The sequence below is a fragment of the Leptonychotes weddellii genome, chromosome 15 (genome assembly GCF_054177405.1).
Source record: "Leptonychotes weddellii isolate Sample4059 chromosome 15, ASM5417740v2, whole genome shotgun sequence".
Lineage (NCBI taxonomy): Eukaryota > Metazoa > Chordata > Mammalia > Carnivora > Phocidae > Leptonychotes > Leptonychotes weddellii.
The window spans coordinates 39378852-39406013 of NC_138383.1; the positions used below are offsets into that span (position 1 = coordinate 39378852).

At 40.7% G+C, this 27162-nt stretch overlaps 2 protein-coding genes and 1 pseudogene across 5 annotated transcripts in view; 1 reads left to right on the forward strand and 2 right to left on the reverse strand.

The window, feature by feature from the left end:
- Positions 1 to 1659, reverse strand: part of LOC102743212 (small ribosomal subunit protein uS17m pseudogene) — a 2933-nt pseudogene extending 1274 nt beyond the window's left edge.
- Positions 1 to 27162, reverse strand: part of PRPF8 (pre-mRNA processing factor 8) — a 335003-nt gene that overhangs the window by 197289 nt on the left and 110552 nt on the right. The gene's annotated exons all lie outside the window — the stretch shown is intronic.
- The window catches only part of RPA1 (replication protein A1), a 76616-nt gene that overhangs the window by 37142 nt on the left and 12312 nt on the right, over positions 1 to 27162 (forward strand). For 2 of the 4 annotated variants that reach the window (XM_081806098.1, XM_081806100.1), the window contains exons 6-12: positions 15233 to 15358; positions 18595 to 18727; positions 20514 to 20616; positions 23174 to 23242; positions 23393 to 23585; positions 23734 to 23873; positions 24284 to 24432. In XM_081806098.1, coding sequence (XP_081662224.1) covers positions 15233 to 15358; positions 18595 to 18727; positions 20514 to 20616; positions 23174 to 23242; positions 23393 to 23585; positions 23734 to 23873; positions 24284 to 24432 — 913 coding nt within the window. The remainder of the gene's footprint in view (positions 1 to 15232; positions 15359 to 18594; positions 18728 to 20513; positions 20617 to 23173; positions 23243 to 23392; positions 23586 to 23733; positions 23874 to 24283; positions 24433 to 27162) is intronic. The other 2 variants (XM_081806099.1, XM_081806101.1) reach the window with 1 other exon arrangement.

Genomic DNA, 27162 nt, shown 5'->3' on the forward strand with positions numbered 1-27162 from the left:
TGGGACTGACAAAAGATTAATATCTAATATTTACTGAATTTTTTACAAGAGAAAATTACTTTTTATTATTGCTATTGAAATATTTTTTCCAAGGAAAAATACTCAGTTGGAAAGCAGGCATCAGGCATTTGATAAGAAGAGTGTTCACTGCGGAGAAAACAAATGGCCAATACATAGCAAAAAATATTTAGCTTTATTGGTGATTTTTGTCTTTTTCCTGATTTTAGGGAGATAACATTGTCTTTTTCCATTAAGTATTTTGTTAGCTGTGGGTTTTTCATAGATTCTTTTTATCAGTATGAAGAAGTTTATTTTCAATTCCTAGTTTGCTGAGGGTTTTTATCAGGAATAGGTGGTGAATTTTGTCAAATGTTTTTTCTGTGTCTATTGATGATCATACGGTTTTTCTTTTTTTATTGGTTAATAATGGTGCGTTACATTCAGTGATTTTTGAATGCTAAACCAGTTTGGTTTCTGGGGTAAGTTATATCATCATGATCTATTTGTACTTTTTATATATTGTTGGATTTCTGAATTCTCTTGATTTAACAATCCAGTTTGATTTGATTTGATTTTGTTTGAAATTTTTACATCTGTATTATGAGGAATATTGGTCTGTAATTTTCTTACACCCTTGTCTAATTTTGGTATCATAGTAACCCTGGCCTCACAGAATGATTTAGAAAGTGTTCCCTCTTAAATTTTCTAAAATAGTTTATGTAGAATTACTACTTCTTACTTAAAATGTTTATAGTAAAGTTTACCAGTGAAGCCATCTGGGGCTGATATATTTTTTTAGAAAGGTTTTAAACCTCAGTGCAGTTGCTTTAACAGATATACATAGGGTTATCCAGATAATCTATTTCTTTTTGAGTGAGCTATAGTAGATTGTGTTTTAAGGAATTCGACCATGTCACTTAAGTTAACTTAGTTGGATTTATTGGCCGGCATAAAAGTAAACAGTCTAGGGGTGCCTGGCTGGCTCAGTTGGTAGAATGTGTGACTCTTTTTTTTTTTAAGATTTTATTTATTTATTTGACAGAGAGAGACACAGAGAAGGAACACAAGCAGGGGGAGTGGGAGAGGGAGAAGCAGGCTTCCCGCTGAGCAGGGAGCCTGATGCGGGGCTGGAGCCCGATGCGGGGCTCGATCCCAGGACCCTGGGATCATGACCTGAGCCGAAGGCAGACACTTAACGGCTGAGCCACCCAGGCGCCCCTTGTCTTTTTCCATAAACATCCATCTTTCCCTTTGGCTCCTTCTTCCAATCCTCCACTGTGCTGAAGAGCTGTTGAGTTCTTCCAGATTTTTGGTTAGGCAGGTGGTTTCCAAGCTGACTGGGTTTTCCAGGTAGCTTCCTGCACAGGGTTTTCCAGTCACTGGACCTGTGACTTACCCAACTTTGAAAATGGCCTTGGCCCATTCATGTTTCATGTGCTTTATTCATGAGACAGGTAGGGCTTTGAGAAACACAATATCCCCACTAGGCACTGCTGAAGAGCATCATGAGCAAAGTAGGCTTTTCACTTATTAAAATAATTTAATAAATAGGCATCCAAAATAAGTCTGGTCACTCTCACTTTAGCTGTTTTTTGCGTTGCTCTTCCAGTCACTCCACACGATCCATTTGGCTTGGGCAGATGAATGAACTACTGACATTATGTGGCTTTGGTCACCTCCCAGCTCTCCTTTCCATGTGTGTGTCCTGGTAGTTTGTTTTTTGAGGAACCTCCATACTGTTTTCCAGAGTGGCTGCACCAGTTTGCATTCCCACCAACAGTGCACGAGGGTTCCTTTTTCTCCACATTCTTGCCGACACTTGTTGTTTCTTGTGTTTTTGATTTTAGCCATTCTGACAGGCGTGAGGTGATATCTCATTATAGTTATGATTTGCGTTTGCTGAATGATGAGTGATGTTGAATATCCTTTCATGTCTGTTTGCCATCTGTATCTCTTCTTTGGAAAAATGTCTGTTCATGTCTTCTGCCCATTTTTTAATTGGATTATTTGTCATTATCCATTAATTTTTTAATTAAATCTGAAGAGATGATGGTCAATCAATGAATATTTGGAAAAGAATTTCTGACACAATTTATGAGGAATATATATGTTTAGGGAAATGAATAATGTAAGAGTTTATATAATTTATTAAATTAATAGCTTATATTAGCTATTTTAATTAAAACATGACATCAAAAAAATTAAAAATGACTTTTCAGCTGGTCAGCATAAAGATGCCAAAAGCTGGGGGCGCCTGGGTGGCTCAGATGGTTGAGTGTCTGCCTTCAGCTCAGGTCATGATCCCAGGGTCCTGGGATCGAGTCCCGCATTGGGCTCCCTGCTCTGCGGGAAGCCTGCTTCTCCCTCTCCCACTCCCTCTGCTTGTGTTCCCTCTTTCGCTGTGTCTCTCTCTGTCAAATAAATAAATAAAATCTTAAAAAAAAAAAAAAGATGCCAAAGCTGTATATATGACTTCACTCATTTAAAGTTTTCTACTGGGGCGCCTGGGTGGCTCAGTTGGTTAAGCAACTGCCTTCGGCTCAGGTCATGATCCTGGAGTCCCGGGATCGAGTCCTGCATCAGGCTCCCTGCTCGGCGGGGAGTCTGCTTCTCCCTCTCCTGTTCCCCTCTCTTGTGCTCTCTCTCTCTCTCATTTTCTCTCTCAAATAAATAAATAAAATCTTTAAAAAAAATAATAAAGTTTTCTACGATGTATTTCTTTTTCTTTCCCAATTGATTTCACAGTAGGAAATTAAATAGGTGGTTTTGAGTCTTTTTGACTTAGACAAATAAAGGTTCCAGTTAAAATTAAACTCTATTGCTCCTAATAAAGAAAGGTGCTTAGGTGGTTTCTACTTGAAGGACACTAATTCACCATCTTTATTTAAATTTACCAAACATAATTCTTCAGTTTTTCATTAATCAAAAATTATTAGTCAGGTTTTTGCCTAAGAATAAATAGATTTGATGCTAATAATTTTTGTGCTAAAGGCAAACTGCATCCTGTCTTCGTTTTCCTATCTGGGACTCAGTTCTAGCCATCGCCTCAGAGTCAATGGAAAGGAAAGGAAAGTTTGAGAAGCTCACACCTGAACTCTCACACAGTAGTCAGCACACTCACAGAATGTTAGAGATAGAAGGAACTATTTTAGAGATCAGTTTTAATCATAAGAAAAAAACGAAGGTGAAGGAGGTGATAAGTGACTTGGCTAAGGTTGCATAGCAGGTGAGTTGCTTCAACAAATGAGACTCATTATTCCTAATTTCCAGGTGAAGATGCTTTCCACTGTACCCACACCTTCAAAAATTAACCTTCATATCAAAGTTTTTGCCTATTCCGAAAATTGTATTTTAGTTAATAGGTTGTGTGAGTTGAATCTATTATTGGAATGTTTTATATGTGTATACACACACACATACACACACACACACAAGTTATCTCTGTTTCATGTTAGTATACTTATCCATTATAACTTGTATAATTTAAAAAATTGAATATAATTAAGATAAACATCTGTTTTGTTTTTTATTTTTAAAGATTTTATTTATTTGAGAGAGAGAATGAGAGAGAGAGAGAGCACACTTAGGGGGGAGCGGGAGAGGGAGAAGCAGATTCCCCGCTGAGCAGGGAGCCCGATGTGGGACTTGATCCCGGGACTCCAGGATCATGACCTGAGCCGAAGGCAGTCGCTTAACCAACTGAGCCACCCAGACGCCCTCTGTTTTGTTTTTTAAAGATTTTATTTACTTGAGAGGCGCCTGGGTGGCTCAGTTGGTTAAGCGACTGCCTTCGGCTCAGGTCATGATCCCAGGGTCCTGCGATCGAGTCCCACATCAGGCTCCTGGCTCAGCGGGGAGCCTGCTTCTCCCTCTGACCCTCTCCTCTCTCATGCTGTTTCTCTCTCGCTCGCTCTCTAATAAATGAATAAATAAAATCTTTAAAAAAAATAAAAAAAAAAGATTTTATTTACTTGAGAGAGAGAACAGGCAGGAGGAGGGGGAGGGTCGGGGGGAGAGGGAGAAGTAGACTCCCCACTGAGTGGGGAGCCCCATGTGGGGCTCCATCCCTGGACCCCGAGATCATGACCCAAGCTGAAGTCAGACACTTAACCAACTGAGCCACTCAGGCGCACCCAGACATCTGTTTTTTATTTTTATTTTTATTTTTATTTTTTTAAAGACTTTATTTATTTGAGAGAGAGAATGAGAGACAGCAGGAGAGAGAAGAGGGTCAGAGGGAGAAGCAGACTCCCCGCCGAGCAGGGAGCCTGATGTGGGACTCGATCCCAGGACTCCAGGATCATGACCTGAGCTGAAGGCAGTCGCTTAACCAACTAAGCCACCCAGGCGCCCGGACATCTGTTTTTTATTTTTATTTTTATTTTTTATTTTATTTTTTTTAAAGATTTTCTTTATTTTTTGACAGAGAGCGAGAGAGGGCACAAGCAGAGGGAGAGGGAGAGGGAGAAGCAGGCTTCCCACGGAGCAGGGAGCCCGATGCAGGGCTTGATCCCAGGACCCCAGGACCATGACTTGAGCCGAAGGCAGACGCTTAACGACTGAGCCACCCAGGCTCCCCCTGGACATGTGTTTTTTAAATAAACATTAATTTTGTTTTAATTTTTGAATAGATAATATAGTTACATGTTTCAACAATCAAAACTTTAAAATTACATATTTAGAGAAATCTTACTCCTACCCCGCCTCTTCTGCCATGTTTGTACCCACTGCTGACCTCTATAAGTAACCAGTTTTAGTGGTTTCTTTTTATCCTTCAGGTGTTTCTTTATGCAAATATATATTACCAAATAAAAATATTATTGCTCCAGTTTGCTTACACAAAAGGTAGGATATTATGTATACTATCTTACCTTTTTTTTGATCCTGCTTTTTTGTTTTTGTTTTTTTATGTTTTAAGATTTTATTTATTTGAGAGAGAGCGAGAGAATGAGAGAGAGAACACGAGAGGGGGGAGGGTAGGAGGGAGAAGCAGACTCCCTGCTGAGCAGGGAGCCTGATGTGGGACTCTATCCTGGGACTCCAGGACCATGACCTGAGCCGAAGGCAGTCGCTTAACCAACTGAGCCAACCAGGCGCCCCTTTGTTTGTTTTTAAGTAGGCTTCATGCTGGGTGTGGAGCCCAATGTGGGCCTTATACTCCTGACCTTGAGACTGAGACCTGAGCTGAGATCAAGAGTGAGATGCTTGGGGCGCCTGGGTGGCTCAGTTGGTTAAGCAACTGCCTTCGGCTCAGGTCATGATCCCGGAGTCCCAGGATCGAGTCCCACATCAGGCTCCCTGCTCAGCAGGGAGTCTGCTTCTCCCTCTGACCCTCCTCCCTCTCATGCTCTCTGTCTCTCATTCTCTCTCTCGCAAATAAATAAAATCTTAAAAAAAAAAAAAAAAAATTAAAAAAAAAGAGTCAGATGCTTAACCAACTGAGCCACGCATGCACCCCTTTTATGATTGTGCTTTTAAAAAAATTTTTAGCCGAGAGATATTTCCATATATACTTAGAGATCTTCTTTATTAAAAACAAACAAACAATTATAGAGTGTTCTGTTGTGTGACTGTTCCGTAATTAACTAGCCTTGTGTTGATGACCCTTGGGTTGTTTGCTGTAGCAATCAAAACAGTACTGTAGTGAATAACTTTATACATATGCAGGTATATGGGCAGAAGTGGTTTGATTGCCAGAAGTGAGATTGCTGCACCAGTGGTAGGTGGATATGGTTGGATTCCCCTCTAGCATGGTGACATTCTGCATTCCCACCAGAGTGCCTGAAAATACTGGTTTCTTCACAGCTGTGCTAACAGGAGTATGTTATTAATCTTTTGAATTTTTAACCAATCTCATAGATGAAAACTGGGATCTCAGTGTAGTGTTTAATTTGTATTCTGAGCAAGATGAACATCCTTTTAAATGTTTGAGAGCTTTTTATTCTCTGAACTGACTGTTGTATTCTCCATTTTTATTTTGAGTTGTCTTTTTCTTCTCCATCTTTGAGAGTTCTTTAAAGAGTAGGGACATTAGTCCTTTGTCTCTGAGTTATGAGGGCTTTTTTACTTTGCTTATGGTGGCTTTTTGCTAGGTAGCAATTTTTTTGTTGTTGCTGTTTTTATGAAGTTGAATTTTCCAATCTTTTTTTTTTAACGACTTTGGAGTTTTGAGCCATTGTTAGAAAGGTCTTCCTTACTCTAAAGTTATTAGGGCATTCATCCATGTTTTATTCTAGTACTTACACGATTTCATTTTTATATTTAAATCACCTATGTTGCTTCTGTCTTAAAATTGGTTTCTTGGTTTGTGGTGTTTGAGCTTCACTTTTCACATCATTTGGAATTTGTGAATTTTCTCTGCTCTCCTCAATTCACTGAAGATATCGTCTCTATGTGGGACATTTGTATATAGAGTGGCTATTCATTCTTATTGCTCTATATGATTTTTAGAAGTGTGAAGACTTGGTCATTGTTCTTCCTCCAGAAATGGAACCTTTTAGATTTTAATATTTACCTACACAAAACATAGTAATTTGGTGCTTTAAATTGGAGAGGGAGAGCTGGAGCCTATTTAGGTAAAGTTCTAAAATCTTAAATGGAAACATTACATTTCTTTGCAGTAGTAAACTTTTGTTAAAAGGGGCACATTGGTTATCTTCTCAGCTTTCAGGACAAAGCAGTGGTTAGCATCTCTATGAAATCTTTGGATGCAGTAGGGTTGAGGGAGAGATGATTGTGCTCAACGTTATCACCTTTGGCCAGATTTCTAATGTTTTTTTTATGTTGTATTTGATTGAGTGGTTGCTTTGGACATTTTGTGTTTCAGGTGCAAAAGTATTTGAGACAAAGATGGAGTTGAAAGGGTTGAAAGGTAATTATCGCTTGGGGTCAGAACTATAGAACTAGGGGAAAAAACTCCTTTGTCTCGATACTCCATTCCACTCGCTCTTTCCTTTCTTCAGAGTCTGTTAAAAGTGCAGAGGGATGAGAGACGGTTTTGCTGTTCCGGATTATTTGCTATTGAATTTAATTGTAACTAGATCAATAATACTTTGTTACTTGGGCCATCATGGAATTAGCTTTGTTACAGTGGCTATTACCTTAAGGTGTATTTCACAGAAATGGTTTCTAATTGCCTATTGTGATGGCAAGTAAACTGTTACTAGTGAAGAGAGAAGTAAGGTTAGATTTGTATCCTCCCAGTACTTAACCCAGAACCTGTGACATATCAGGTGAGTGGTAAAATTAATTGACTAAACCCAGCCGGGAAATAGGCAGAGGAATTCCAAAACGTGCACTGAAATTGTTTGGCACTAGTACCACATTAAATACGGATACTTACAGAATTTCCAAATGTGAGAAATAAAACTTCAAACACATTTCATGTTTCATATAATATTGGATGATTTTAAACTCCCATATCTACCACTATATATTTTTGTCATTATGTATATCATTGCTATGTACCTACACTATTTCTAACAATATTTTACTTAAATTTCTCATGAAAACTTAGTTATAATGTATTATTCATTATTGAAAGGTATTAGTTGGAATTTTTTTCAGCCTGATTCTGATCATTTTCTGCCAACGGGAATTTTTAATTATTGGATTGACTTTTATTGTAGTTGTTGTTAAGAAAGTACTTGCTAGTAGAAATTGAGTTTTTGTAACTCTGTATACTCCATGTCTGTTAGCTAATTTTTCTCAGCTGGTGGCTCACTTACCATTTTATATATATGTGTGTGTGTGTGTGTGTTTATATAGTTTTTAAAGATTTTATTTATTTGAGGGAGAGAGTGCACACAAGTGAGAGAGCACAAGCAGGGAGAGCAGCAGAAGGAGAGGGAGAAGCAGACTCCCCACTGAGCGGGAAACCGGTGTGGGACTCAATCTCAGGAGATCATGACCCAAGCCTAAGGCAGCTGCTTTTTTTTTTTTTTTTAAGATTTTATTTATTTATTTGACAGAGAAAGATATAGCGAGAGAGAGGGAACACAAGCAGGGGGAGTGGGAGAGGGAGAAGCAGGCTTCCCGCTGAGCAGGGAGCCCGATGCGGGGCTCGATCCCAGGACCCCAGGATCGTGACCTGAGCCGAAGGCAGATGCTTAACAACTGAGCCACCCAGGAGCCACTATATATTAAAAAAAAATTTTTTTTTTAAGATTTTGTTTGTTTATTTGTCAGAGAGAGTGAGAGTGAGACAGTGCAAGCACAAGCAGGGGGAGCTGCAGACAGGGAGAAGCAGGCTCCCCGATGAGCAATGCAGGACTCCACCCCAGGACCCTGGGATCATGACCCAAGCTGAAGGCAGATGCTTAACCGATTGAGCCACCCAGGCGTCCCTATATTTTTATTTTTTTTAAAGTAATCTTTATACCCCAATGTGGGGATCGAGCTCACAACCCTGAGATATAGAGTGGCATGCTCCACTGACTGAGCCAGCCTCACTTAATCAGTGTGAATGCAAGTAACTTGAGGAGCTGGAGTCTGTTTTTTTTTTTTTAAGATTTATTTATGTATTTGAAAGAAAGAGCACGATGTGAGGCAGGGGGAGGGGCAGAAGGAAAAGGGAAGCAGACTCCCCAGTGAGTGGGGAGCCTGATGCAGGGCTCCATCTCACCAACTTGAGATCATGACCCTAGCTGAAACCAAGAATCATACGCTCAACCGACTGAGCCACCCAGGCGTCCCTAGAGTCTGCTTTTAAATGTCCTATTTTCCCTGGTTCAGAGACAGTGATAGGACGCTAGCATAGAGCAAAAGAGTCTAAGAATTATGACCTTGATTCATCTTACTGAAATGGTTTCATTTGCAGGTGGCACAAAACAGAAGATTAGCCTTGGTTGACTCTCTGCATTACTGCTTTGGGGTACAATTTCAGTTTTTAGAAAGATTATCATTTAGCCATAGACTAATTTCAGGTTTCATGGGCAGCAGCTGTGTTGCAGTCATTAAATTGAAAGGCAGTTGTTGCTGTTTAGAATGCACTAGGACTTCTGTCGTCCATTTGGTTTCAGTACTGTTTCTGGTCTCCTGCGCCAGCTTTGCAGGTATGGTCCAGGGCAGCAGTTAAGGATTGCTCTCATAAATGAATGGATCAGTAACTTTCCTGACTACTAGGTGTTATGGTTATTAGTTATGTTCTATGTAACTAGAATTTTGTCTGCCAGAATTGGTTGCTTACAATTAAAAATTAACTAGATTGTGGTGAAGTCGATGGATGTAGTTAGACAAACCTGGTTAAGACTAGGTTCTGCCTCCTCCTAGCTGTGTATGACTTTGGGCAAGTTACGTGACCTCTTTAACCCAGTTTTCTCATCTGTTAAATGAATATAATAATACTGTCTTTGTCATAGGCCTGAAGATTAAATGGAATAATGCACTTAACCTTGTACCTAGTGCATAGTAAGCACACAAAGATTGGTAGCTATTATTAATATATCTGTTATATGGTCTAATTGGTTTCTTGTTAAATATACTGTGCTTCATCGAGTCTGAGAATCCAATGATTGTAATAGACTGTACCATTATATTATGTACTGATAAGAAATTATAACACATAGATCACCTATTAGATTTTATCTGGGACCTGCAGTTTGGCTTTGGGATTAATCACCTGTGGATTTGATTCCTGACAGATCCCTTGCTGTTCACCCTTTACTCTCTCCCCTGGTTCTCAACCTCTCAGCAAGTTCAAATCAGCCATTCTATTTAGCTCCCGGGGAATTGTTTTGTACCTGCCTCCTTACTAATCTACCTTAGTGTAAAAAATGTACATACTGTCAATTTTTTATTAAAAGAAATGCGCTTTAGGGATGCCTGGCTGGCTCAGTTGATAGAGCATACAGCTCTTGATCTTGGGGTTCTGAGTTTGAGCCCCATGTTGGGTCTAGAGCTTACTTTTAAACTTTTTTATTTTTATTTTTTTTTATTTATTTTATTTGAGTGAGAGAGAGAGAGAGAGAGAAACAGCATGAGAGGGGATAGGGTCAGAGGGAGAAGCAGGCTCCCTGCTGAGCTGGGAGCCCGATGTGGGACTTGATCCCAGGACTCCGGGATCATGACCTGAGCCGAAGGCAGTCGCTTAACCAACTGAGCCACCCAGGCGCCCCTAGAGCTTACTTTTAAAAAAAGAAAAAGAAGAAACAAATAAACTTTGTTGTGCTAACATAACTGCTCTAGCTTCTTGTGTACCATAGTTCTATGTAGCTTCAGATTTAGTACCTGTGATGAACAGACATACAAGACATTTATTATACTTTTTACCAAAGGGAGTTACCATTGTACTACTTTTGTGTAAAACTTGTCATCCCCCTTGCCCCAACTTTTTTTTTTTTTTAATTCTTTTTTTTGGTAAATAAACAACACTTGGCTCTTAAGGAATAAACTCTCAACCCAAGTCCCTTGTTCTCACAAGAGAACTGTTATGGGGCAGGGATTTGGGCTTCAGTTCTTATCCTCACTACAAACAAGATTTTGCTTTAAATAGCAGTTAATTGCATTTGTCCCAAATCAAAATATTCCAGAATTTTTAAAGATTTTATTTATTTTATTTTAGAGAGCACGAGCCTGGGGAGGGGGAGAAGGGGAGAGAAAGAGGCAGACTCCCCTCCCAGGCACCCCTTGATGGTTACCTTTAAATGATGGCTTTTTAAACACAAACTAAAAGTCTGATTGATACTTTTTTTTTTTTTTAAGATATTATTATTTTGTAGGGAGGGGCAGGGGAGATGGAGAGAAAATCTTAAGCAGTCTCCACACCCAGCGCTGAGCCTGATGCAGGCTCTATATCATGACCTGTGCTAAAACCAAGAGTCAGACGGTTAATGGACCACGCCACACAGGCACCCCTCCAAAATTTTTAAATAGAGTACTTTGTTCTCTGGGTACATGTTTTTCCCCCTTATTTCAACTGTTTGGAAGTATTTTATATTTGGGTAAGGTGTCTAGCTATGCAGTTTGCATTTCTCTGTATTTTTTTTCTTATCCTTATTGGAAATGGGGGTGAACAACTTATATACCAAACTGGTATTTGAAAGAAGTGTGTATAAGGCATATGGTAAAAATGGAGTTGGGAGAGAAAAGATTTGATAGATTTTTAGCAACTGCAAATGAAGTGAGAGTGTGTGGGTGTGGGTGTGTATAGCATTATTTTTTTATTTTTTTTATTTTTTAAATTACCTAAATGTAGACTAGCAGACATTTAAACATGAGTAATTAGGATTTTTATATGTGTTCAGCCTGGAGTTTCTGAACAAAGACCAGCTGAGCCCCTCTTAGTACTCATAGATATTTCTCCAGCAGCCATTACCCTAGTTTAGTTAAGTAACCAACAGTATTTTGTGTAGTGTTGTTTGCTTTTTAATTAAAAATCCCCAACACCAAAGACAGAAAGAAATTACAATACATTCATTTTAACTCATATATTAAAATGTCAAAAAATGTTCAACCTAGAACAGGTAAATAGGCAAGTTATGTTACTGAAAATTGTGGTAAAATACTCAACAAAATTTACATCTTAATCATTTTTAAGTGTGTAGTTTGGTGGCATCAAGTACATTCAGATTGTTGTACAACTATCACCACCATCCATCTCCAGAACTTTGTTTGTTTGTTTGTTTGTTTGTTTGAAGATTTTATTGATAAGTAATCTCTGCATCCAGTGTGGAGCCTGAGCTCACAAGCTGAGATCATGAGTTGTGTGTCCCACTGACACAGCCAGCCCGGCGTTACCTCAAACTCTCTGCCCATTAAACCATAACTCCCCATTCCCTACTCCTGCCAGTCCCTAGTAACCATGTTCTATTTTATGTCACTGTAATTTGATTAGTCTAGGTACCTCATAAAGGGTGGTTATGTTTTTATAGAAATTAAATGTTAAGTGGTCAGCACGATCCTATGACCATGTCCTGTTCAGCAAGAAGCAGGCATGATAATGAGGCCGTGACTTTAGATATGTTTGAGACCGTGGAACTGGAGTGGAGTGGGGTTTGTATATTTTTATGGCTCCGTCTTTAAATGTTTAAATCTTTTGAGTCTTCTGAATATATTTCATGAAGCAAGTAAGAATAGTTTTATTTTTTTCCAGTTACTTAGCCCCAATACTGTTTACTGAGCAACTCAGTTTTTCCCTACTGATTTAAGAAAAGGTTTACTTTAAAATTTCAATGTTGGGCGCCTGGATGGCTCAGTCAGTTAAGCAGCTGCCTTCAGCTCAGGTCATGTTCCCAGGGTCCTGGGATCAAGTCCCACATTGGGCTCCACACTTAGTGTGGAATCTGCTTGAGATTCTCTCTCTCTCCCTCTGCCCCTCCTGCTCATGCGTGTCCTTGCTCATTCTTTGTCAAATAAATGAATCTTAAAAAAAATATACATATACCAACAGCATTTTTCATAGAGCTAGGGCAGATAATCCTAAAATTTGTATGGAATATTTACAAAAGACCCTGAATAGCTAGAGCAGTCTTGAAAAAGAAAAACAAAACTGGAAGTATCACAATTCCAGACTTAAAGTTATATTACAGATCATAGAAGCCAAGGAAGTATGGTACTGGCACAAAAATAGATACACAGATCAATGGAACAGAATAGAAAACCCAGGAATAAACCCACAATTTATGTGATCAATTAATCTTTAACAAGGGAGGAAAGAATATACAATGGGAAAAAGACCGTCTCTTCAACAAATGGTGTGGGGGAAACTGGACAGCTCCGTGCAAAAGAATGAAACTGGACCACTTTCTTAACACCATACACAAAAATAAACTCAAAATTGATTAAAGACCGGGCGCCTGGGTGGCTCAGTTGGTTAGGCGACTGCCTTCGGCTCAGGTCATGATCCTGGAGTCCCGGGATCGAGTCCCGCATCGGGCTCCCTGCTCTGCAGGGGGTCTGCTTCGCCCTCTGCCCTCTTCCCTCTTGTGCTCTGTCTCTCATTCTCTCTCTCAAATAAATAAATAAAATCTTTAAAAAAAAAAATTTGATTAAAGACTTAAATGTAAGAGCTGAAACCATAAAAATCCTAGAAGAGAGCATAGGTAGTAATTTCTTTGACATTGGCCGTAGCAGCATCTTTCTAGATATGTTTCCTGAGGCAAGGGAAATAAAAGCAAAAATAAACTATTGGGACTACATCAAAATAAAAAGCTTATGCACAGCAGAGGAAACAGTCAACAAAACTAAAAGGCAACCTACAGAATGGGAGAAGATATTTACAAATGACATGTCTGATAAAGGCTTAGCATCCAAAATATATAAAGAACTAATACAATTCAATACCCCAAAAACAAATAACCCAGTTAAAAAATGGGCAGCAGATATGAACAGACATTTCTTCAAAGATATACAAATGGCCAACAGACACAATGAAAGATGCTCAACATCGCTCATCGTCAGGGAAATGCAACTCAACTACAGTGAGATACCACCTCACACCTCACACCCGTCAGAATGGCTAAAACGAACAACACAAGAAACAACAAGTGTTGGTGAGGTTGCCCTGTTGGTGGGAATGCAAACTGGTGCAGCCACCGTGGAAAACAGTATGGAGTTTCCTCAAAAAGTTAAAAATAGAACAACCTTAGGATCCAGTAATAGCATTACTGGGTATTTACCCCAAAAATACAAAAACTTGAATTCAAAAGAATACATGCAACCCATGTTTATTGCAGCATTATTTACAATAGCCAAATTATGGAAGCAGTCCAAGTGTCCATTGATTGATAAATGCATAAAGAAGATATGTTACACATATACAATGTAGTATTATTCAGCCGTAAAAAGAGATTGAAATCTTGCCATTTGCAACAACACGGATGGAACTAGAGAGTATTGTGCTAAGTGAAATAAGTTAGAGAAAGACAAATACCATATGATTTCATTCATATGTGAAATTTAAGAAAGAAAACAAATGAACAAAGGAAAAAGAGAGAAGCCAAGAAACAGACCCTTAACTCTAGAGAACAAACTAATGGTGACCAGAAGGGAGGTGGGAGGTGGGATGTGTGAAATTGGGGATTAAAGATAATAAAATTAGGGTCTTAATTTTTCTCCCCATAGGAAGAACTAAAGAATAAGCAATTCTGTTTTAACCTTTTTAATTTTATGCTAAATTTATTTTACTCTAATAGCACAGTTAATTCTCATTTTGTTGTATTAAGAGAAATATTGGCAGAAGGAAATGAAGGCAGTGTGTAACAGGCCCATTTGAGTGAGGGCCTTGGGAAACCCATCAGGAATAAGCCTAGTGATGGAGAAGGCAGAGACAAGGTGGCAGGCAGGGAGCCTTTTCAGCAGGGCTCACCATTTTTGTTTGTAGGACTTTCTAGGAAATCTTTTTGAGCTGTACTTGTGTGCTACAGGCACTCTTGGTGAGCAGCCTAGATTAGGTTTAGTGCCCCTCACAAAGGCAAAATCAAATGCCATAAACCTATTGTTTTTTTTAATTAGGTGTATTTTGCAACTTTAATGTTCTTCAACTCATAAACATTTGTAGAAAGGGTGAGGGGCAAATAAATAGTCTCGTGGTATGGCACTTATTTTCTGCTTGAGAGACCTGTTCCTTTCCCCTCCTTCCTTTTAATCTTCCTGTTTCCTTGCCACCTGCTTCTGAACTCCATCCCGTCCCTCCCCGCTGTGACAGTGCGCTAGCACTTCACGGTACCTAAGGCTCTTTCAACTCTTATTTCCCACCAACTGTCAGTTGAGAAATAAGGTTGCTTTGTTTGGGAGGGAAAGGGTAGAATCCTTTCTGAATGTCTCCTTTTCCTTTGAAGCAGGAGCACTTCAGAGACAATTGAACTGCTTTTAGGTTTTTCTTACCACCCAGCTTTTTCTTCTGAGAGATCCTGCCGTGAACACGGTTCTGTTGATGACATCGATTTGTTGCTATGGAAATAGTGGTAATGTCACAGATTCAGCCCAGTGACTTTACTTCAGGTTCATGCAGGAGAAATGCGCAAGGCTTTAGGGGAGAACCTCATTAAAACTGAAGGCTATCAATTATAAGCAGGTGAAAGGTAAATGGAGCCAACCTTTTATATAATGAAAACAGAAGTGAACCCCTAGCTGATTGACTGCATGCAGTTGAATACCCCAGCATGAATTCTGACCCATGAGAGCCTTTGACAAAATAAAACATTTACACTTTCTCAGAGTATTTCTTCTACCTAAGTTTAAATCTTTTAACCTGCATTATTTGCACTAAAATTGTCTTTGTTTTGATCCTCAGGACATGGGCAGCAGCAGATAGTTCCTTCCTCAGGACATGGGCAGCAGCAGATAGTTCCTTCCTCAGTCTCAGCGGCCAACCCACCAGCCAACAAGCTCCAGCAGCAGAATGGGAGCTCAGCAATGGGTAAATGGCCACATGAGGACATGTGCTAATTATATGTATCAGGCTTCTGAATAATGTTTTGAAATGTAATCTGGGACTAAAGGGAATTTTCAAAATGCCGTTCATGACTGTTGCTTCTTGCAAAGGAGAAGTCCAGTTCTCATTGTAAAGTGTGTGATTGAACAAATGATTAAAGATAGTCTTTTAAAGATACTTAATATGCTTATTTTTATCAGGATGATATACTGTTCTCTGTTAATAATAGTTTATCTGGTACTTTCTCACATCTTAGGTTTTACACTCTTGACTGCGAATTTACATACCTTTTAAATTCTCGCCTTTTAACTATTTGGAATCCACTTGTCTTTCTCCAAGTTTCCCATTTCGGGTGCTCATTGGAATTTATCTTTTTTTTTTTTTTAAGATTTTATTTATTTATTTGAGACAGAGAGAATGAGAGACAGAGAGCATGAGAGGGAGGAGGGTCAGAGGGAGAAGCAGACTCCCTGCCGAGCAGGGAGCCCGATGCGGGACTCAATCCCGGGACTCCAGGATCATGACCTGAGCCGAAGGCAGTCGCTCAACCGACTGAGCCACCCAGGCGCCCTCATTGGAATTTATCTTAACGTGAAGATGGTATCATTTATATTGGTCATAGGTTCTGCTTCCCAGTCTCATGGATGAGAAGTAGTTTTCCCTTTAACGCTCTCTGCAGTAGGCCCTGAGAGGCTATAATGGAACTATTTTGTTTACTTTCTGGCCTTCGCTTTAGGAATTACTATTGAAAATGATGATTTGGGTTGGATTTATTTTTAGAGGTTGTTTTTTCTGTCACAGCTTCTTATACTCCACCTCTTCCCCTCCCCTCAACTATTAATTGCTAATTTTGAATGCTGAGATTTTAAGAAAGGCAAAGTTAAGATGTCACTAATATTGTTGTGAAACTTCCAGGACATGGGACTTTTTCCCCATTGGTCTTTGATATTTTTATCTACCTTGCAATATCTGTTAACGTACCTTCTATCTATCTCCCTTTATAAGTGGATCTATTGATTTTATTTTTTTAAAGATTTTATTTATTTAAGAGAATGAGAGAGAGAGAGAGCGAGATTGAGAGAGAACACAAGCAAGGGGGAGGGGCAGAGGGAGAAGCAGGCTCCCTGCTGAGCAGGGAGCCCGACTCAGGGCTCGATTCCAGGACCCCGGGATCATGACCAGAGCCGAAGGCAGACGCTTAATGACTGAGCCACCCAGGCGTCCCATAAGTGGATCTATTTATACACAACTCGCAAATTATGTACTTTGAAGGAGGTCATGGAATAGATTTAGTATCTTAGATGGTAAATAATCTAATAGTCACTTCCTTAGGCTGAACTACAGATAGTATGTTATTCTTCTCCCTCCTCCCACAGATTTATTTTCCAAATTGTCTATCTTTGACTTATGTTAACATTTATTTTTAAAAATCAGTTAATGTTGTCTAAACACACATCAATTGGGTGGCAAAAGAAAAAAAGACTGGCTGTGTATTGAGGGGTAGCATGTGTGTGTGTGTTATATATAACTGTATTTTATAGAGAGTATTAGGTATGTATACACACATACATTCTTCAGAGTTCATGTGCTTCCTTGCATAATCTTGAGGCAATTATTACTGTTGTGTGTATAGTTCTCTCTTGACTCCCCAGTTAGAATAGAAAATGTTAAGATCCAGGACAGTCTGTATAGTTTTTACTAAGTGCTACAAATACCTGGAATAGTGTCTTACAGGATGTAGAAACTCAATAAAGAAATGCTGGGGGCGCCTGGGTGGCTCAGTCAGTTCAGTGTCTGCCTTCGGCTCAGGTCATGATCCCAGGGTCCTGGGATCGAGCCTCATATCGGGCTCCTTGCTCAGCCCGGGAGCCTGCTTCTTCCTCTGCCTGCCGCTCCCCCTGCTTGTGCTGCTCACTCTCACTCTCTCTCTCTCTGACAAATAAATAAATAAAATCTTTAAAAAAGAAAAAGAAATGCTGAATATGGTAGATTTACATTTCCAGCCAAATTCCATCCTAAAGAAATGCTTTGGTAGAGAAGATATGAAGTAATTGGACGAAATTATATTTTCTCAATTTGGAGGTTGAAACTTTATAGAAACTGTGCATATAAAGGAGCTCATGTGTTTATAGGCTTTAGTTACCTGCTCTTTCCAAGCACATGGTAGCTGCTCAGGCTTGGATAAAAAAGCAGAAGGGATCCTGGTGCCCAGCCGCCTAGTTGTCTTGAACCAAAAAGTGATTCACGTCCTTTGCTCCCAACTAAACCCAGTCCCATAGACTTCATTATAGACTTTTTAGTCCTGTAGATCTATTGAACACGGTGAGTTTTCTGAGGATGTTTTGAGGTAAAATATTTGTCATAGGTATCCTTCACCTCATATGGTTCATTCAGTATGTCCCTTACCTCCTAGCCTTTCCTTTTTCTTTTTTTTTAAGATTTTATTTATTTATTCAACAGAGAGACAAAGTGAGAGAGGGAACATAAGCAGGGGGAGTGGGAGAGGGAGAAGCAGGCTTCCCACAGAGCAGGGAGCCCGATGTGGCAACTGAGCCACCCAGGCGTCCCTTGCTTTTTTTTCTTATGCATCTAGTGACTTGCTATCAGTTTTACGGTCAAGAAGGTTGGTTGATTTTCTCTGACCCATTATCTTGCCCATTGATACAAAGGACAGTTTAAGAAGGATGGGCCTCCGGGGTACCTGGGTGGCTCAGTTGGTTGGGCGTCTGCCTTCGGCTCAGGTCATGATCCCAGGATCCTGGGATCGAGGCCCACATTGGGCTCCCCACTCAGTGGGGAGTCTGTTTCTCCCTCTCCCTCTGCAGCTCCCCTTGCTCATGCGCTCTCTCTCTTTCTCTCTCTCTCTCTCACTCTCTCTCTCTGTCAAATAAATAAATAGAATCTTTGGGGGGGGGGAAGAAGGATGGGCCTCTGAAAGAGCATTGTCTATACTCAGTATAATTATTATCTTGACTTCAGTCAGAGCTTCAGTTAGCAAATGTAGTAAACTTCTGTGTGCCCAGGCCTTCATTCTCAGTTGCTTTTCTAGCCTCCTGTTTTGGTCTCTGATCTCCATATCTCTTGATTACTAAAAAGGAAAAACTTTGCTTCTCATTTTGTTTGATTTCACCAGCAACACCTCTGTCATTGAGAGTTAGTACAAAATTTATATAAAATTTACATAGAATAATGATGGTCCTTCTTTGTGTTTGTTTTTAAAGGTTCCACTGCATCTAAGACTTATGGTGCCTCAAAGACACTTGGAAAAGCTGGAGGTACCAGCTTCGTGAACAGTTCTGGAGGAACACAGGTCAAAGTGGTACCCATTGCCAGCCTCACCCCTTACCAATCCAAGTGAGTTATTCCATAGAGTAAGTTCAGAATGTGCCTACGATATGAGGTTAGAGGTTATTACGGGCTCTAGAGTTATTTGTGTGTGAACGTCAGGGTTACCATTCATAAAGTAAGTTTCATCTTTTTTTTTTTTTTTAAGATTTTATTTATTTATTTGACAGAGAGAGACACAGCTAGAGAGGGAACACAAGCAGGGGGAGCGGCAGGCAGAAGGAGAAGCAGCTTCCCGCAGAGCAGGGAGCCCGATGCGGGGGTTCGATCCCAGGACCCTGAGATCATGACCTGAGCAGAAGGCAGACGCTTAATGACTGAGCCATCCAGGCGCCCCCATCTTTTTTTTTTCCTCCAGTGGGGAAGGAGGGTACAAATTGTGGCAAACTTCAACTCTCTTACCATAGAAGAATGGCAAGAAAAGCAATCTGCTATAGCCTATGGAGTTTCATTTGTTTTGAAAGAATTTGAATTGAAAAATATTTAATGCTTAAAGAATCCATTTATCGTCTTATGAGTAAAAATAAATACTTTTTGTAATTCAGAAGGTGTTTCATCTTCTCATGATATAAATAAGTGACTTTCAGTCTAAAAACTGTTACTATGATTTAGTAGACTAAGAGAATCTGTACTGTTTGTATGGCCACATTATTAATATACCCTGAACAGATATTTTCCATTAAAAGTTAATTGTAGCAGTTAAAAATTAGTGAGTTCTGGGGCGCCTGGGTGGCTCAGTCTGTTAGGCGGCTGCGTTCGGCTCAGGTCATGGTCTTGGGGTCCTGGGATCGAGCCCCGCATCGGGCTCCCTGCTTGGTGGGAAGCCTGCTTCTCTCTCTCCCACTCCCCCTGCTTGTGTTCCTGCTCTCACCGTGTCTCTCTCTGTCAAATAAATAAATAAAATCTTAAAAAAAAAAAAAAATCAGTGAGTTCTCTTTCCAGAATTCTTTCAGATATGTTTTTATCTAATCTTCAGTTTTTTGCAGTGCAGGGAAAATGAGTAAGGTAACTAATGTGCCCAACACTTGTGTTCAGTATGGGCCCCAGGACTGGGTATTGGATCTTGTACCTCCTTTTTTTTTTTTTTTTTTAAAGATTTTATTTATTTGACAGAGACACAGCGAGAGAGGAACACAAGCAGGGGGAGTGGGAGAGGGAGAAGCAGGCTTCCCGTGGAGCAGGGAGCCCCATGCGGGGTTCGATCCCAGGACCCTGGGATCACGACCTGAGCCGAAGGCAGACGCTTAACGACTGAGCCACCCAGGCGCCCCTTGTACCTCCTTTTTTTTTAAGTGGCCTCTGTCTGAGGTCATACTGCTTTAGCGTGTTTTCTTTTGGTGGCTTACCAATACCATGTCCCATAATTTTGTATTTATATATTCAAGGTGTGTCAGAATGGAGACAGAAGTTTGACACCAGTTTTATCAGTTCCCATAATTGAAAATAGTGGCAAAATATAATTGCTGGTATTACTGCATCGTCTAGCTTAGAACCTTTCATTAAGGGGATACCGTTGCCTTGGTGATGCTTTTTGGAGAAGGGAGAGAGTTTATAAATTTACTAATTTGACAGGAGAATGAGTTAGTGTTAAATCATCTTGTATGTTTTACTACTTGCTTATTCTACAAACTGTCAAACCTGTATGTCATCTTGGGGTTTTAATTAGCTGGACTAAAATACAGCTTACATTGAAAAATGGAATATGCATAAGAAAGGCTATAGGAAGATGAAGGGAACCTTTTAGATCTGTCCCAGGTAAGCCTCTGAGCACTAATATAATCTATTTGATTTTTAGGTGGACTATCTGTGCTCGAGTTACCAACAAAAGTCAGATCCGTACCTGGAGCAATTCCCGAGGGGAAGGGAAGCTTTTCTCCATAGAACTAGTTGATGAAAGTGTGAGTATTTGTCAAGTGGGCAGATAGGAGCAGTCTGAGAAACAGGCCTGTGTGATGAAAAACCGGAGTAGGCCAAAAATAAACATGATTGTTACTGTTGTCTTTCCTTTTTTATAGTCTTTTGATGCTGTCTAGGAGCAAAGGGTTAAAGGTCTTTTTTTCCTTCCCAGAGGGGGTTGTGTGGGGGGAGGGGGAGAGAGAATCTTAAGCAGGCTCCACACCCGGTTTGGAGCCTGACGTGGGGCTCAATCTCTCATCCCTGAGATCATGACCTGAGCCGAAATCGAGTCGGATGCTTAACCAACTGAGCTTGCCAGGTGCCCCAAAGGGTTAAAGGTCTTAAATAAAATCCTTTTATTTTATGTTATGTTATGTTATTTTTTAAAAAAATTTTCTTTTAAAGATTTTATTTATTTGACAGAGAGACACAGCGAGAGAGGGAACATAAGCAGGGGCAGAGGGAGAGGGAGAAGCAGGCCTCCCGCCGAGCAGGGAGCCCGATGCGGGGCTCCATCCCAGGACCCTGGGATCTTGACCTGAACCGAAGGCAGACGCTTAACAACTGAGCCACCCAGGCGCCCCAAAAAATTTTTTTTAATTTATTTATTCTTTTTAAGTAGGCTCTGTGCCCAAAGTGCACCTTGGACTCATGACCCTGAGATCAACAGTCACATACTCAGGGCGCCTGGCTGGCTCAGTAGGTAGAACATGTGACTCTGTTGACTCTCTCTCTCTCTTTTTTAAGATTTGTTTACTTGAGAGAAGGAGCACATGAGTTGCAGGGGAGGTGCAGAGGGAAAGGGAGAGAATCTCAGTCTTCCCACTGAGTGCGGAGTCTGACTCAGGGCTTGGTGTCACAGCCCTGAGATCGTGATCCTGAGATCATAACCTGAGTCAAAACCAAGAGTCAGATACTCAACTGACTAAGCCACACAGGCACCCCTAGAGCATGGGACTCTTGATCTCGGGGTTGTGAGTTCGAGCTCCATGTTGGGTGTGGAAATTACTTAAACAAAATTTTTAACAACAACAACAAAAAAGAGTCGCATACTCTACCAACTGAGCCAACCAGGCGCCCCTAAAATCCTTGATGTTAATGATTTTATTTCTGAGAGTTACACACTCTACCAACTAAGCCAGTCACGCGCCCCTGAAATCCTTGATTTTATTTTATTTTTTTTTAATTTTTTTTTTTTTATATGACAGAGAGAGACACAGCGAGAGAGGGAACACAAGCAGGGGGAGTGGAGGAGGGAGAAGCAGGCTTCCCGCGGAGCAGGGAGCCCGATGCGGGGCTCGATCCCAGGACCCTGGGATCATGACCCAAGTCGAAGGCAGACGCCCAACCATCTGAGCCACCCAGGCGCCCCTGAAATCCTTGATTTTAAATGAAAGCATTTGTAGCAGTAGAAATTAGTTTTCAAATGTTTGAGCATCCTCATGAGCAAGAGAAACCAGAGACACTCTGTCTGACCTGTTTGCAGGCTAAATTGAAGCCGTGAGAAGTGATGTCTGCTTATGAGCAAAGTGTTGTTTTTCACAGCAGAAAGCATGCACCAGCCGCCTTGAGAAGTGAACAGTTTTGTGGGAGATGGATTCTGCCTGTGTAGACTCTATGCTTTACTTAAACAAAACCAAACCGTGATGAAGAGACAAAAAATCCACAATGTGGAATCTCGACAGTCTTGTTAGCCATTTCTCTGTTAGTTTTGTTTATAATTCCTGATATGTACTTGATACATTGTTTTCAAGCTGCTGCATATTTCCTATTGGCTCAGACTTCTGAGAAGGCAGAAAAAAAATAGGTGGTTTGTTTTTGGAAGATGGACTGATACCCCAAATATATTGACTGTATGATGGCAGAATCAATATCAGAACCTAATTTTTTACCAGATTATCGGTCTAATCTGTCAGTTGGCTAAAATTTCAGCCCTTTCTTTAAGTTTCTTATCCATCTGAAGTTTGTTTTTGTTTTAAGTAATCTCTACACCCAACGTGGGGCTTGAACTTAGAACCCTGAGATCAAGAGTCGCATGCGCCCCTAACTGAGCCAGCCAGGCTCCCCCGTCTATAGTATTTTGACTGATGGAAAAGTAAAAGTGAAAATCAAATCACAAGCAACTTGAAAACATGTATTACAACATTTTGGCAGTGACTCCCAAATATGATGTAATTCCTTGCTTGGTAGGAGCGTGAGGGCAGCTGGTGAATCATTTGGCTCATCACACTTCCTTGTGGGCTTCATTTGTGTCACTCAGTGTTCAGAATTTATTTTTGTTGTCAGAATATTAAAATCATTAGGTTTCTTGTGTTTTTTTGTTTGCTTTTTTTTTTTTTAGGTCTCTAACTTGAGGTTAATAAAGCACCACAGCAGGATCAGCTAGTTAAACCTAGGTTGTTCCATTGTGAATAACTTGAATATGTGACTATAAAATGTGTGTTTCTGGGGTGTCTGTAGCTCTATCACACATTCCGTTTGTGCCTGTGTGACTGCCTTAAAGATCAGGGGTAAAATTTGATAAGCACAATTCTAACCTGCTCTTGCATGCTTCTGCAGGGTGAAATCAGAGCTACTGCTTTCAATGAGCAAGTGGACAAGTTCTTTCCCCTTATCGACATGAACAAGGTAGGGTAGTGTTACGTTGAGAACTGAAACCATTGAGTGGTACCGGGAGGAGGGAGGGATCTCTCGTCCATTGGAGAACTGCGTGGTGGTAAGGAGTTGTTTGTTGAATCTGATAGACTACCCACATTCCATGGCTTGCCTCTTTTGCAGGTCTATTATATCTCTAAAGGCATCCTGAAGATTGCTAACAAACAGTTCACAGCTGTTAAAAATGACTATGAGATGACCTTCAACAATGAGACTTCTGTCATGCCCTGTGAACATGGTCATCATTTACCTACAGTTCAGTTTGATTTCACAGGGATTAGTGACCTGGAGAACAAGCCTAAAGACTCACTTATAGGTAAGTCTGTGTATGAGAGCAAAGAGAGTTGTGATTACTGGTTTTGTTTGCAACATGTAAGGGACTGAAGTGCTTGCCATTCAGCCTTTGATCATGCTGTAATGGGTGCCTTGACCATTTTTGCTAACACATTGTGCCTGTATTTTAGACATAATTGGGATCTGCAAGAGCTACGAAGATGCCACCAAAATCACAGTGAAATCTAACAACAGAGAAGTTTCTAAGCGAAATATCTATTTGATGGACATGTCAGGGAAAGTGGTCACCGCTACTCTGTGGGGGGAGGATGTAAGTATTTGCTTGAGCAGTCAGAGCATGTGCAGAAGGCAGAGACATAGAGAGCCGGGCGGCTGTCTTGTCTTGAGAGTTGTGGGGCTTTGGCCATGTAGGCCCTTCCTAAAGAAGGATTGAGCTGGCCAGGGAATATCCGAAATCCTTTATTTGATTTACTTTTGTGAAATATGCTGTGATCTTAGTTTTACACAGTGAAATGATCTTTCCTCTAACTCTAGATTAGTTTTGCTTTATCTTGGAACAGATTCCTGGGTGTGAGGTTATCTTGGATAGATTCCATGTACCATTTATTGCATTTACTCTGCTACTGACTGTTTTCCTTGTTTTCTATAAAAATGTTCTGTGTCCTTCCTGCTAGTGACCCCTGTTCACTATATTTGTTTGGTGTTTTTGTTATTACTCAGGCTGATAGATTTGATGGTTCTAGACAACCCGTGATGGCTATCAAAGGAGCCAGAGTTTCTGATTTTGGTGGACGGAGCCTCTCTGTACTGTCTTCAAGCACGGTCATTGTGAATCCTGACATCCCAGAGGCCTATAAGCTTCGTGGATGGTAGGTTTTATGGGACTAAACAAAGGGTTTATTTGAGCCCGGCCTTTGAGTGAGAAGAGCTGGCTCTTTTGGCTCTCACGATCAGTATGTGAGCTGTCTGCCGAGCAGAGGGCTTTGTTACTGAATAGAGCAGTTCCTATATTTCTTGGAAGCATTATGCCTTCTGAGAGGATGGCTTTAAAGCCCTTAAACTGACAAACCTGTAATCCCATGACAGACCCAAATATTGCAGAGGAGGCCGGCAGAATAGAAGTGCTGTGCTGCAGCCGACCTCGATCCTGCCAAAGTAAGGGGCTGCCAGGCTCTCACAGCTGTGTGCAGGACTGTGGGGGGCAGTTTTTTTCCCTAGGTTTAAAGCTGCACGCTCCCAGGGGGTGGGGGAAGAATGTGCTTCCTTGTTTTGTCCACTTGGTGCTGAACGCATCTTCTGGTGTGGGTTCACTGGACTCTGATAAAGTGCAGTGGGAACAATGGACTTTTGTTGGCATTGTATTGTTATTTCCCAAGTACTCAGGGGCTGAGGAGAGCCTATTAAAATCTCACTATATCTAGCTTTGTAGGGTGTTAAAACTCTGCCTTTAAGGAGCACTTCAAACTGAAACACGGTATGCAAGAATTGATGTGGTCAGGGAAAACACTTTAACTAGCTTGAGCTTTAATAATTTGTATAGCTGTAGTCCCAGGGGAGTTGTGTCGGGTTCCACCTCTGGCCTAGGGTTTTAGTACTTAAAGAATTAGTTCCTGTGACAGACTTCTCACTTTTATTCTGAGTGTAATGTGAGCCACTAGAAGCACTAGTATTTGAATGATTTCATGAAACAGCTACTCGAGTGTTCATGTCACTCAAGCCGGCCTTCTGAGTATCCACACGCATCTATATGTAACTATCCTGGTAGCTGGCATGGCATTAGAAGGCAGGGCCTATCTGTAGTCTGACCAGAAATAACCACAGCTTTGGTTTGTCCTTACTGCTTGATTTTCTTTCGGGCTCTAGAGCTCGACCCCAGGTTAATTGCATGCCCACATTAAGGTCTTCATATTTTACTTGTCAATAACAGTGATCCTGGTCAACATAAAAAGACATAGCTGTCTCCAGAATAAAATAACTGGCATTGATCAAAGAGAAGTTCAGTGCACACACCCCACCTAGGCAAGGATTGGGCATGTTAGATCTTGGTTATAACAATGTGGGATTTTTTATTGTGAGAAGGGCTGCCTCTGTCCTTGCTCTGTTGATTCCTGATGAGCTATCTTTGGTGGCAAATGTCTTCTTGGAGTTTTTGAAACCGTAAACTGGTGTAGCTAGCAGTGGTGAAACAGATTTATGGACCTTGCTGTGCTTCTGTGACGGATTTAGCCGCTTACCTGACAGAATGTGAAGGCAATTGTCTGCAGCTTAAGGCAGCATCCATTCTGTTAGATGGTCTCTTTTTAAAAAGCCTGTTCTGTATGTGTTTAGCTTTTAGTTATCCTCCTTTTAGATGACATTGGCATGTTTTTAATCTCAGACTGACTCTTCCCTGCCACAACTATGTTTCTGAGCCACTTTCCTTCATATCAGCTGATATGTGATCAAGAAGTATAATCAGTTTTGGGGCACCTGGGTGGCTCAGTCATTAAGCGTCTGCCTTCGGCTCAGGTCATGATCCCAGGGTCCTGGGATCGAGCCCCGCATCAGGCTCCCTGCTCTGCGGGGGGCCTGCTTCTCCCTCTCCCACTCCCCCTGCTTGTGCTCTCTCTCTCACTGTGTCTCTCTCTGTCAAATAAATAAATAAAAATCTTTAAAAAAATTTCTTTTTAAAGTATCATCAGTTTTAATAATACTGTAGCACAAATTAATGTTAATTTTGATATTGGCATAGGTAAAATCTCACTAAGAAGATATTATCTATTTATCTTCTGTTAAATTACTATGGATTATATAATCCTTTAAACTCTATTATCAGGCTTACCAGATCTTTTTTTGTTTTTTAAGATTTTATTTATTTGAGACAGAGCACAAGCTGGGGGAGGGGCAGAGGGAGAGGGATAAGCAGACTCCCCACTGAGAGTGGAGCCTGAGGCGGGGCTCAATCCTAGGACCCTGGGATTGTGATCTGAGCTGAAGTCAGATGCTTAGAAGTCAGACACTTAACCAACTGAGCCACCCAGGTGCCCCAGGCTTATAAGATCTTTTACCATGGGAACGTTTTTTGCCACCATGTTATAATATGGGGACTGCCACTTTCTATGCTGATATATTTCAGTAATGATAAAGATGCAGCTGTTGACTGAGAATGAGCATCAGTAGCCTAAAGAACTATGTACCAGATGCTAATTTAAGAAAAGGTTGTTGTAGGGCGCCTGGGTGGCTCAGTTGGTTAGGCGACTGCCTTCGGCTCAGGTCATGATCCTGGAGTCCTGGGATCGAGTCCCGCATCGGGCTCCCTGCTCGGCGGGGAGTCTACTTCTCCCTCTGACCCTCCTCCTTCTCATGCTCTCTGTCTCTCATTCTCTCTGTCTCAAATAAATAAATAAAATCTTAAAAAAAATAAAAAAATAAAAATAAAAAAATAAAAAAAAAAGGTTGTTGTATTTTGGCACTGTCTTTCTTGACCACTGGGGGGCATCAAAGCAATTGAGATGAAAAGAGGTCATTCCCTTGCTGCAGTTGGCTTAAGATACAAGGAGGATACTAATTTCAGCCCACGTGACCATGACCTATGAAAGTTGGATGAGTAGGGGGTTGGG